Here is a 12,549-nt window from a genome sequence, read left to right as displayed (position 1 = left end):
TTAACATTAATTAGTGTCAAATTTGCATATAGTTTTAAACATTTCCGTGCTTACCACATATACAACACATCTCATCGATGCTTCGTAGCTTACAAAGGTTAAGACAAAGACAACAACAATTAAAACATCGACTTAGGTCAACTAATAAAGTATTTTACTGTCGAATGAAGGACATTTTGCATTATAATCAGGTGGTGGTATCACTTATCTAAGTCCATTCTAACAAATTAAAAGTATACAAACGACAGGTATAGAAGTTCTTAAATCAATGACAAAACCTTTCTTGCGTCCAATCAATCCAATGACAGTCTTGCTAGTAACACCAATAACTGCTATGTCTTCAAACCCCCCTCTTGGAAAACCAAAAGAAATAAAACAAGTTAATAGACAAAAGTGGGTCTAAAAAAAGACTTACTTCTAATTACAAAGATCATGTTTAGATTGATCTAAACCCAAATGCATATTGACTAAGCCAGAATTACTACGTCTTGTTAAATAAAATGATATATACATGAAATCAAACAATGAAAATAAAGTCTGATATGCAAGAACCAATTCCTGGAGAACTAAGAAATATTCCTTTGCTGGATGCTGAAATTGTTATCCTTAAGTGCTTTAGAGCATACAGATATACTGATCTAACATCTTCATACTACCTAAGAAAGTCATTAAGATGATTGAGCAGCGATTTTGAAAACTCCTATGGACTGGAAGTGACAACTCATGTCCTAAGTAGCTTGGAATTCAATATGTGTGAGGCTCATGAGAGTTGAGGACTGTAACAACTAACAAGTCAACAATCATGATATATAAATGAATTTTTTTTGCTCAATCTGGCTCAATTTGGAGGCTTGGATAAAAGAAAATCTGCTAAGAGGAAGATCCTTTTGAATGACTAAAATTTCTCAAAAACAATTTGGGGATAAAGGAAACTCCTTAAGCTTAGAGAGTGAACAAGACAGTTAATAAGATCTATGGGGGATGGAAAAAATTATTTTGTAGCTGGATTGGTGGCATGCTGATGATATTCTTTACACCAGGTACGGTTACAGAGTAGTACATAATGGTGCAAGTGTCTTAAGGCAAAGTTTTGTGGTGGCTCACCACTAAAATGGTTGAATCACTCTAAAATTTGACAAGAATTATATAATAATCAAAGTCTGTAAAACAGAAGCATGTAATCCGATGCGAGGGAGAGAGATTGATAGTACTTTCATAGGAAATACACACATTTATTACCATTAAATCATTTTGGTGGAGTTGATTATCAGGGTGTTAGTCCTCAAAATAGATGTTATTTCTAATGATCTGCTCCGGATAAAGAAGTCTTCTCAACCTTCCAGGATATGGGTCCTCATAGGAGCAACCAACTTCACTCTTTTGCTTATCATTCGAAGTATCACTTGCTACGGATTGATGGATGAAATCCATATTGTGAGAAAGCTCAGGAGAGCACTTAATGATTGTTTGCCCAAACCCTTCTAGCTCTTGATCAGCACATTCAAAAGTGGGAAGTAGCTTACAACTGCAACCTCAATGTGACGGCACTGATTCAAAAAAAACAAAACAAATAATAATCTGAGAATAACCCAAAAGGTAAAATCTACATATCAGCATGTTAGAACTTACAATTCTGCACTGTCAAGCTTGGCCAATTTTTAGCAATTGAATCCTTAATAAAGATGAATCATTAAATTGATAGCAGATAATCCCTCAACTACAAACATTTTACAGAAAGAAATTAATAATATTCATCGAGAGCAACAAGAGTGCATATTTTTGCAATTTTCTTCTTTCCATTTGATTTTACAACAACACTGGGATTGCAAGCATCTATTGCATTCTCCCATGGAAAATTGTAATAAATACTATAAAGAGAGACTAAAAAGAATGTGGATTTTACCATCGCATAATTGAACTAAAATGATGAGCACACGACCAGTTGCACCTATCTTCTTGTCTGCTATCAGTGCGACAATTTGTCCTCACCAACAAAGTCCAATAAAATGGCCCTTGTCACTGACTAAAAAGAGAAAAATGCAAGCAAATGCCAATGAATTTAAAAAGAAAATATAAATATACAGCTACGAACAAACAAGATTCTTTAGAGTGAGAAAGATGGTGACTTTTACACAATGGGGCTCCGCCATTAGGACCGAACTTGTTAAAAGAAAAATTACCGTCAATTCAGGATGTGTAATGTGTGAAGAAGGAGAAGAAACATTGGGCCACTTATTTACCAAATGTCCATTTGCAAGTGCATTGTGCTTTGCTTTGCCCTTGAATATCAGAGAGGACTCAATTCCATCTGTAAATCAATGGCTGAAGATGATCTCAGAGGATTATAAAGCTGATCATGTTCATGGAATGTTACTTGTACAGGAAAGCAGTGCTATCCTCTGGACAATATGGATAAATAGATATCCATCATGCTACAGTGAGAAGGTTCCTAATAGAATGGCCATAACCATCAGAACAGGGGGAACTGAGCAGATAGGTTCACAATAGATGTTTGAAATATCAGTATAGTATAATATGTTATCAGAGTTGGCAAGGAAAGTTTGTAGTAAATAATATTAAAAAAAAAAAAAAAAAAAAAAAGGAGCAACAAGAGTGCCGAATTTACCCTCCAACACAATTGAACAAAATGACTACCATGCAATCAGCTGTACATGCTTTCCCGTCAGCAAGCAATGTGACACAGTTTCTCCTTTCCAACGAAATCCAAAAACTTTCTCGTACCCCGTATAAGGCAACTAGCAGAAATAGGAATGACAAACTACTTAGCATTTACATCCAGGTTTGCATAAAAATTGTTATTTTACCATCTAAAAGTTATTTTATTTATTATACCATTTCACTTTACAATACGTCTAACATCTCGATTTTTATTTTGACATCCAACACATTAAAATAATATAACTATACAATAAAATAGTTTAAAGAAATAAGAGAGATAAGAAAAGTCATTAAATAAAGAGAAAGAGGAGAAAGATAATAAAATAATATATATTATTTTACAAACTTTTCTACGGCAGTTCTTAAATATACTAGCATACTTCTGCTCACAATTTCTAAAAAGTTTTAGCAGTAGCAACCTTGGTAAAGTGCAATTTGGGTGTGTTTGAATGTAAAATAGCAATTTGGGAGGTTTTACACCTCTAATGCTAATACTTTAAGATTTTACTAAGGGCATATATTAGTAAACTATTTTAGGAAACTTCTTAGAGCATATATTAGTAAACTATTTTAGGAAACATTTTATGGAAAAATGAAAAAGTGACTAACTTTTTAAATAGATTTTTCAATTTCCCATAAATTTGTTCTAAAATGGATAATTAAACTCATTTGGCCTTTGTCAAATATTAAAAAGAAACGCAAGCAAAAGCCAATGAATTTTTAAAAAATAATAAATAAATGATTACAAATATAGCTACAAACAAACAAGATTTGTAAGAGAGAGAAAGGTGGTGACTTACAAAAGATCAAAGGTAGAAGGTTTATCAACTTTGCATGGTCATCAATGCCTCCATTGTCACGGGGATTCCTCTTCCTCATAATTAGAGTCACCTTGTCCTTGTGTGCATAAATTCCCAATCCAATTTTCAATTAGATTAGGGTGTTGTATCCACTTTGGCCGTGGGTCGTCTACTTCATTAGAGGTACCTTCTCCACTAGATCCTGCCCTATCTCCATCAAAGTCATCAAAGCTTTGCTTAATTTTGGTATCATTTGCTGAATCCTCTAAATTATCCTCATAAGGAGTGATAATGCAGCTGCTTGACCTAGGCATGTTTTGTTTGAGATCTTCCATGTCTTGCTCATATACAAAACGGGCTCCGCATTTTGTCACCACCAAGCCTGGACCCTCGAGGCTTATTTTTAGTTCAACACCAATTTGACTCAATTCCTTGTCCCTTTTCCTTTTGGAAGGAAAATATTTTATCCAAAGGTGATATGAATCAATCTTACCAAATTGTTCAGCAAGACCAACCTTTAAGGTTTCTAAAATTTTAGATCCATTGACAAGAAATAAAATTTTAACCCAATGCGTAGCTTTATAAAATTCCGAAGGAGGTTGGTGAAGTGAAAGATGGGGGCGGATTACAAAAACAACACACGTAGCGATTCCCACAAAACCTGAAGGCCCATGTAGATTCAATGAAGTCCCCTCACTTTGATGGCTAAACCATTTCGGAATTTCACTTCCAGGTATAATAAAATTTTGGTAACCTAAATCATCAGGTCTCTGAAACACACAAATCAAGAAGTTTAGAACTTCATGAGAGAGAGAGAGAGAGAGAGAGACCTGAATGTAACGTGCAAGCATTGTTGAGAACATGTCACCGAAACCTTGATTGTCGATCAATTTGACGCAGTTAATAAGATAGAGATGGGGACTAAAAACATCTTCCGGTCTTAAGGGTAACGCTTCCAGCGAAGTACAACCTTCTGCCTCAAAATACTTAATATTTAATGGAAGCTCTGGTAGTAATCGTAGATCCTTGCAATCACTCAAAAAAAGAGTGTATAGATTTGATAATCGAATGATATTTTCAGGAAGGCGAATGAAATTATTTCCCCTTAGATTTAAATAATTTAAAGAGGGCAAACAGCAGCCAATAGCATCAGGGACTGTGCGAAGATTGCAATAACTTAGATTAAGATCTATCAAAGAGGATAAGCTTGATAAAGTATGCATTAACATGCCCATAGAATCTGGACTCCTTTGCAATAAAGGAAAATTGAGAGGCTTATTGGATGGTTTAGATAATAGAAAATCACATCCACCGACAGATAGTTTTTTGAGATTTTTTAAGAGAAAGGTGGATGAAGATAGCTCTCTTATAGCAGTTCCACTCACATCTAGCTCCTCTAAGCCTTCAACATTTCCAAGGTTCTCTGGCAATTTCACAAGTCTTGAGCAGCCAGATAAATTGAGAGTTTTTAGAGACATCAAACTACAAATTGCAATAGGAAGACTTGAAAGGTTTTTGCAACCATTCAGATCCAATCGTATAAGCTTTTTGAGATCTCCAACAGATGCATGAATCTTATATAGTCTTGTACAACGTTGAAGAATTAATTTTTCAAGATTTGAGGCTCCACTAAGGTCCGGGATCTCAATTAAGTTTTGAGAGTCACTCAAGTCAATGAGTTTTAACTTGTCTAAAATCTGTTATAAACCAATAAATAATTAGACAAACTCCAGCCTTAATGAAAATGAAGGAAATACAAATTAGCACAAGTGAAAATCTTACCATAATTCCTTTCCATAATTGTTTGATGCCACTGCAATGCATTCTCAATTCAACAAGTTTATTTGGTTGGAAATTGGTTGGCATGGATTTTAAAGGATATCCATACCAATCTATTATGCGTAACTCATTAGAAAGATAACTTAGACCTTGTGGAAGTTGGACATGACCTCTATTAAAGCCTTCTGGAGGTTCCACATAACCAATTTTAAGCAATCTCAAATTGTTCATCTTTGAGAAGGCTTCAGCACTCAAGTGTTCATTTTTATCCACAAGCATCTTTAGGACTATACCTTCAACAAACTCTGTTCCCTAGATACCAAGAACAGTAAAATTAGAAAAAAAAATCCAGAACAAATTTGAAAGAATATATATACTTCTCTAAATTCAAGTTTAGACTTGTCAACTTACAGTATTACTTTTCAATACATGCAAGACATCCTTATAACACCATAACCTGCTACGTCTACCAGGCTCTTTTGAGGATTCACAACGAACAATGTCTTGACCCATTTCTTGTAGCAAATCATGCATCCATAAAATTCCATTTGATACAATGGCTATGAGAGATTTATCGATAAGAACATCAATATCGTAGTCAGGATAATGACCTAAACTTTCTAAAGTATCTCTTACGAAATATGTGTACCCTCCTTTAGAGAAACATGCAATATCTAAAAACAATTCTCTCTGTGTATCCTCGAGCCCAACTAAACTTATTTGAAGTATTTCCATAATGCCTCTATTAGGTTTTGCTTCTAGTTTATCTCGAGCACTTCTCCATGCATCAAGTTTTCTACCAAACAATGAAGAACCTAAAATTTCAAGAGCTAAAGGAAGGCCGTTAGCATATTTCACAAAATCCATAGACAAATCCACATAATTTTCTTCAAGATGAGGTTTCTTGAAAGCCTTCCAACTAAAAAGCTCCAAAGCTTCATCTTCATTCAACTCCTTAGCTTCATATATATGTTTCACTCCATGCCTTCTCAACAAATGCCTATCTCTACTTGTTACAATGATTATACTCCCTGGACCAAACCAACCTTCATTCCCTGCTAATGCTTCTAGTTGTTGTTTTTTGTCCACATCATCAAGAATAATAATAACCTTTTTATTGCGTAGTCTAGTGCCTATAACATTAATTCCTTCATTAAAATCATTTATATTTATTTCAGTTCCTATGAAGATCTTAGAAAGAAGTGTTTTTTGTAAAGAAACTAAACCTTTACTTTTGGTATCTTCTCTAACATTATCAAGAAAGCTACAAGCTACAAAGGCACTATAAATTCTCTTATAAATTTCTCGGGCAAGAGTTGTTTTCCCAATTCCACCCATCCCACAAATCCCAATGAAGCGGACACAATCCAACCCTTCCTGCATGCATAAATTCAACATTTCCTTAACACGGGAATCCATTCCTACCAGGTGCTCGAAAACACTCGAGAATTTATGATCCAGTTCAAGAGATATCCTTTGAATGATTTTTTCGATAACTGTTGATTCACTCCTGCAAAGAATATAGCAGAACGACAGTTTTGATGAGGTCGAGCTAGATACATTAATTTAGGGACAAAACTATATCAGCAAAAGCACAATCTTAGCTTTGTTCATTAGCAAATTAAAGGGGAACTCTAAAAGTGTATAATATATACATGGCACAAACTATACATGCAATGTTCTTCAACCAAAGTCCAATTCTTCCCTCAAAATAATACTCCTAAAATAAAACCAAAGTCCAATTCTACAGTGGACAAAGAAATTTGTCATGTGGCCAAGTAAAGAAAGTGCTGTTCCTAAGAACATAAATTAATATATAAGTTACATTCTCATAATTTATAGAATAATTATTTGGACAATAATATTTTACTAAAATGTCTATTTACCATAAAATTAGAGAACAAATAATAAAGATACTACCTAGTTGGTGTGCTTCATAATATCTTATTACAAGAAAAATAAAATACCGTCAATTTCATAAGTTTGAGGTGTTGGAGTTGAGGCACAGACTAGGTTGCTCTTTTGAAACAAAACATGCCATCTAGTAGACCAGCAATTATGCATGCTGTTCGCCTGTCTGTTCCCACAATACAATTACCTTGCTAATTATTCTTTCATGCATATACCACTTATAGGATAAGAAGCTCTCAACAGTAATATGAGTTTAAAAGAGAATATTGAATGAGTAAGTATTTTAATAGTTTAATGTTATGTGAAAAATCAGTAACAAAAATTGATATTTTTCTCTCTTCTCAACATCTATGGCCGGATATGGAGAAATTATAAGGTCTTCATGGTGGACAAGTGATGTGGTCCACCATTTTAGTAAAATACTCCCACTTGTTTAAAATTGTGGAGTTTTAAATAAAAACTAAATATTGACTCAGCAATTTTAAATAGGTGAGAGTCTTTTACTGAAATGGTGGACAAATGATGTGATCCATCATGAGGACTGTATAATTTCTCCTGGACATGATGTCCTCTTATAATATTGCAATGAATCTATTCCATTTAAAATCCTTTATAATGAGTTTATAAATGACTTCCCCTTTTTCCTCTTATTGTCTTCACAAATCAAAAGAGTAAATAGTCCTCATATTACTAACGTTATTCATGTATAGAACTTGTTATTTTTGGAAACAAATTCTAAGATTTGTTTAGTATTTACTATTAAGCAGTTATAAAACAGAGTAATTCTTAAGTACTCATAGAGTACGGTGAATGATGCTTTCTCTTTTAATATTCATGGTGGAGTCTACTTATTAAATTCATAAGAAGGTTCACTAGGCTCTAAGACCTAAGAATTTTCTCATAAAAAATTAAAACATTGGGCAAGAATATGTTTGAAAAAATTTTAAAGTCACTAATTCCAATGTTCATTTCATAATTGATAACAAAAAGAATATAATTACAGAATTTGTATTTCAATTTAAGAATTGGTAAGAAAGTGGAACGTCCATCAATAAAAAGCTGATCTTATTTTTTTTTCCCTTAATTGGCCATTTATTTTCGGAATTAAAATAATATATAAATTTTTTTTATAAAAATATTCCAACAATCTCCTATTTATTTTTATAAAAACGTATGTAAAATATGTATACAAATTTTCTAGGTCAAGAATAGGGTGCCAATGGCTTGAATCCTCACTTAGTGCTTCGGCAATGTTATTCCAAAGTCAATAGTGACATTAAAACTTTTCATCACACACAAAATGTTCCAGTACTTTACCATGAGCTTCTAAGCCAGCACATTATAGCCTTGTGCTTAATCCCAGCTTTCATGAGCAACTTAGAGAATTAGCCCTATTGTCATAGGAAGCGGCCTCATTTCCATACTCACCTAATAGAAAAGCTCATCCTTTATTATGTTATGAGATACAACACTTACACCGTAGGGAGTGACAAAGAGTGCTAGCACTCAAAACTAAACTAAGTGCATATTATTCACATTAATCTATCGATCGTTCTTCCCTTTGAACTTAGTTCTTGGGATCTCTAATCCTATGTAAGGTATCCTAATATGTAGTTTATTCTTCTTTGGATTTTAGTCTTATTCTTCTTGATGTTCATCTAGACCTTTAATTTGGCTGTAGCTATAGAGTTTTTCTTCTCATACACAACTTGACAAAAGGTATAGATTATAATGGTATTAAAAATTGCTAAAAATTTATAATTTTTGTACCACCAACTTTTTTTTGGCTCACTTTGGTGGATTTAACAAGGACCCTTCATATTTCACAGTTACAATAAATTATCCACCATCTCAAAACAACACATATAGCCAATATAAATAAATAAATAAATATATATATATATATATATATCTAAATCACTCTTGTCCTTTGTGGTTTCTTTTGTACAAAATTTATTGCCACTAAATCTTATCCACTAGTCCAAAATACTAGTTGGATAATTGTATGCAAACTTCTATTATTTTTTTTTTATTTTTTATTTTTTATCATTTCTCAATTCATATATGTGTGGCAAGAGATGTAAATCTATTAGCATCTACATAGGGTTAGTAGTAGGGGTGTTCGTAGTGCATTTCAATGTGGTTTTGTGTCATTTTTAGCATTGCATTTTGCTGTGCAGTTTGGCCAAAACTATTACTGCACCGCACCTCAATTTGCAGTCACATGTCCAGTACGATGCGGTGTACAATGTGTAGTTTGGTTGGTTTTGGGCTAATATATTTTTCAAGATGTCATAGCCAATTACTAGTTCACTATTAATAACCAAGACAATATAACGGTAAGTTTTAATATATATATATATATATATATACCAAAAAAAGTAACACAAATATATACAAGACAAAAAAAAATCCATGATAGATTTATAGTAAATTAAAAGTACACAAATATATGCAAAATAAAAGAAATAATCCATGATAGTAAACCACACAATTATACATGTTAAACAAATATAACATATAACACAAAAATGTTTAACAAGCAACAACTATAAGGTCCATAACAGTGTACCATATGCACTAGTCATGCCTACTGAGAGTGAGAGGGTATCAAGAGAGAAGGGTGAGAGTGTGGGATGGAGAAGTGAATGAAGTTTTAAATTTTTGATTTTGTATTTAACCAAAATGAAGTCATTTTAACGTGAAACTGGAACACACTAACATTGGATTGACCAATTAATTCATATAATATTAAATTTTAATCTCTACTATATATATGGGTGTGGTGTAATGAGGTTGTATCAGTTTTATGATAATAAAATTGTACACTACACCGTATAGTGCAGTGCGGTTCATTGTCACCTACAGTGCAGTGCACTACTTCATTTTGCGGGCAGTTTTGATTAGTTTTGGTATAGTCATGCGGTTTGAGTGATTTGATGAACACTCCTAGTTAGTAGTCTCTAACTACTTGGAACCACTTTTAGGAACAAAAAAAAAATGTTCATAATTTCACAAGAATAAGGGACTTAGTATTTTTGTAAAACTTGGCATCATAATAACACGATTGTATAATGTGAATGCCTACACATTCTCAGTTTTTTTTAGGCACATATTTAAGTGTCTACTTGAGTACCTTGGCACAAAAGATAATATCAAATGAAATTTTGGTATTATTGTATCTCCATCATATAATAGGAATACCAACTTCAAATGGCATTATTATTTTCACTTAACAATAGAAATGGCCTTTTTTTCTTTTTTCTTTTTTCCATAATTCTACTTTTTTTCACACTTGGGGCAAAAATAATTTTTTATTTTTAATTCTCAATAGAATTCACATAGTTAAAATTTATCATCAACTCTTCTATGACTCAAAAAATATTTCTCAAATCACTTTTTTTTTTCAATCTCATGTTCCATAATTTTCAGTAATCCTACTATTTGAGAAAATTTAAATGAAAATTAGTCACATAAAATCATAATTTCCAACCTCAAAAAATTAAAGACGTGAACTTTTCTCAAAATGATCAAGTTTCATAAAATAGAAACACTATTTTCATTAGGTTTATAAATAAATAAAAAAATCATGAGATTTTTCAACTTCACATAAACATTATTTTTTTTAATGAAGCACAATAGTATTTCTTAATCATGTATCTCTAAATTTTTATTGTAGTTAAAACTAGGCGAAAATACTATTTTGATTCCTATATTTTGAGATTATTGTCAATTTATTCTCTACATTTTGATAGTAATTAATTTGGTCCCTATTCTTTTTAACTTGTAGTCAATTTGGTCTCTATATTTGGTGGAGTCAAATTGGTTCCTATTTTTTTTTTTTAACTTGAAGTCAATACGATCCATGTTATTTTCAATTTATAGTCACTATGGGTCCAAATTTGAGATTTTTTTGTTGTTGTTGTTGTTGTTGAGTTGATATGTGTTTATCAGAGTTAGAGATTAAAAAATTTGATTTGCGTTTTGATGTTTGGTTGCTAAGAAAGTGAAAGAAAATGTAAGAAAAGCCGTGATTTGACATTAGAGACCAAATTGACTACCAATTGAAAATAACAAAAGTCAAATTGTCTGCTACCAAAATGTATAAACCAAATTGACAATAAACCCAAAATAAAGAGATCAAAATGATATTTTTAACTTAAAAACATTCAACAGAAAGTAACGATAAATAATATTAATTGGGAAAAATGGTAAACAAAAAAATAAAATCTTACTCATCCTGTAAATCCCATCCTGAGATACCAGCAACTTTTGTCACAACAGCTTTCCAAGTTTGCACATTCTCATTGTTATCATTGAGATGTTTCGCAAAAGCTTCTGCAAAAGTCCCCTTCAGTTTGCGCACATCACTAGGATCCACATCGTAGAAAACAGGCAGAATTATCAACTTCTTCTTGTCCATGCACTCGACAATCTTTGCTAGTTCGGTCAAGCACCAACTAGACGAAGCGTAGTTTTTAGAGAAAATGATGACAGCAAATCTTGATTCTTCAATTGCTCTCAAGAGCTCTGGAGAGATGAATTCTCCTCTCTCAAGACTTTCATCGTCCCTAAATGTGGTTATGCCATTCCGTTTCAACGCTCCGTATAGATGGCTTGTAAATTTTTTGCGAGTGTCAGAGCCTCTAAAACTGATAAAGACGTGGTATTCGTACCTCCATCCAGGCACAAAAGAAGAAGGAAAACATGAGGAGGAGGAGGAGGCGTTTTCTGTGCCCATAGAATTGCTTTCGGGAAATATACTAAAGATATGTACTAAAAAAATTATTCAACTATAGTTTTAAAGAATTAACACACGAAAGGAAAGTAAATTAGGGAAGAAGAAAGCAGAGCACTGGATCTGGATGAAGTGTTTGACTGTTTGTTAGTGACAGACAGAGAAGCACTGGTGCATTTATACATCGTCTGCTTGCAATCAGGTGCATGAAGGATATTGATACTAAGACTTACAGATCAGAGTAAATTACTCTTTGAGACAGAATCTCACGGATCGGAGCTCTTTCTCTGCCGTTGGCTTGGGTCGTCTATGAAGGAGTTGATATTGGTTGATAGGAAGAGAGAGGAAGAAAATTCAGTGTGCAGAGAGAGAGAGAAAAGTCAACCGAAGGAGAGAAGTGAGACAGAGTGAGTAATAATTTTTGCACGCGGCCTATTCAGCCAAAAAGAATACGTAGTTTTGACCAAAAAAAAAAAAAGAATACGTAGTATATGCATATATATATTTGCAAGTGGCCTCTGTCAGTAGCAGAGTGCGTGTAAATGATGCGGTCAAAAGTCTTCCAAATTTTAACCAATGGGATTATGACTTATTTCATTGAGATAGTAATAAATTAAGACCAAATATTATTCAATAAATAAA

General features: G+C 32.9%; 1 protein-coding gene across 1 annotated transcript; it reads right to left on the bottom strand.

Annotated features, from left to right (window-relative positions):
- Positions 1-204: 204 nt before the first annotated feature.
- LOC115978112 (TMV resistance protein N-like) lies at positions 205-12,324 on the bottom strand. Its single transcript, XM_031100137.1, has 9 exons — positions 11,405-12,324; positions 5,670-6,768; positions 5,262-5,570; positions 4,310-5,176; positions 3,480-4,249; positions 2,627-2,756; positions 1,904-2,449; positions 1,240-1,547; positions 205-352 (listed from the first exon to the last, which is right to left on the bottom strand). The coding sequence occupies exons 1-5, from the start codon at positions 11,908-11,910 to the stop codon at positions 3,536-3,538; spliced, it is 3,495 nt and encodes a 1,164-aa protein (XP_030955997.1). The 5' UTR covers positions 11,911-12,324; the 3' UTR covers positions 205-352; positions 1,240-1,547; positions 1,904-2,449; positions 2,627-2,756; positions 3,480-3,535.
- Positions 12,325-12,549: the final 225 nt, after the last annotated feature.

This window comes from Quercus lobata, chromosome 1 (assembly GCF_001633185.2).
Source record: "Quercus lobata isolate SW786 chromosome 1, ValleyOak3.0 Primary Assembly, whole genome shotgun sequence".
NCBI lineage: Eukaryota > Viridiplantae > Streptophyta > Magnoliopsida > Fagales > Fagaceae > Quercus > Quercus lobata.
This window is presented reverse-complemented; position numbering and strand designations above follow the sequence as displayed.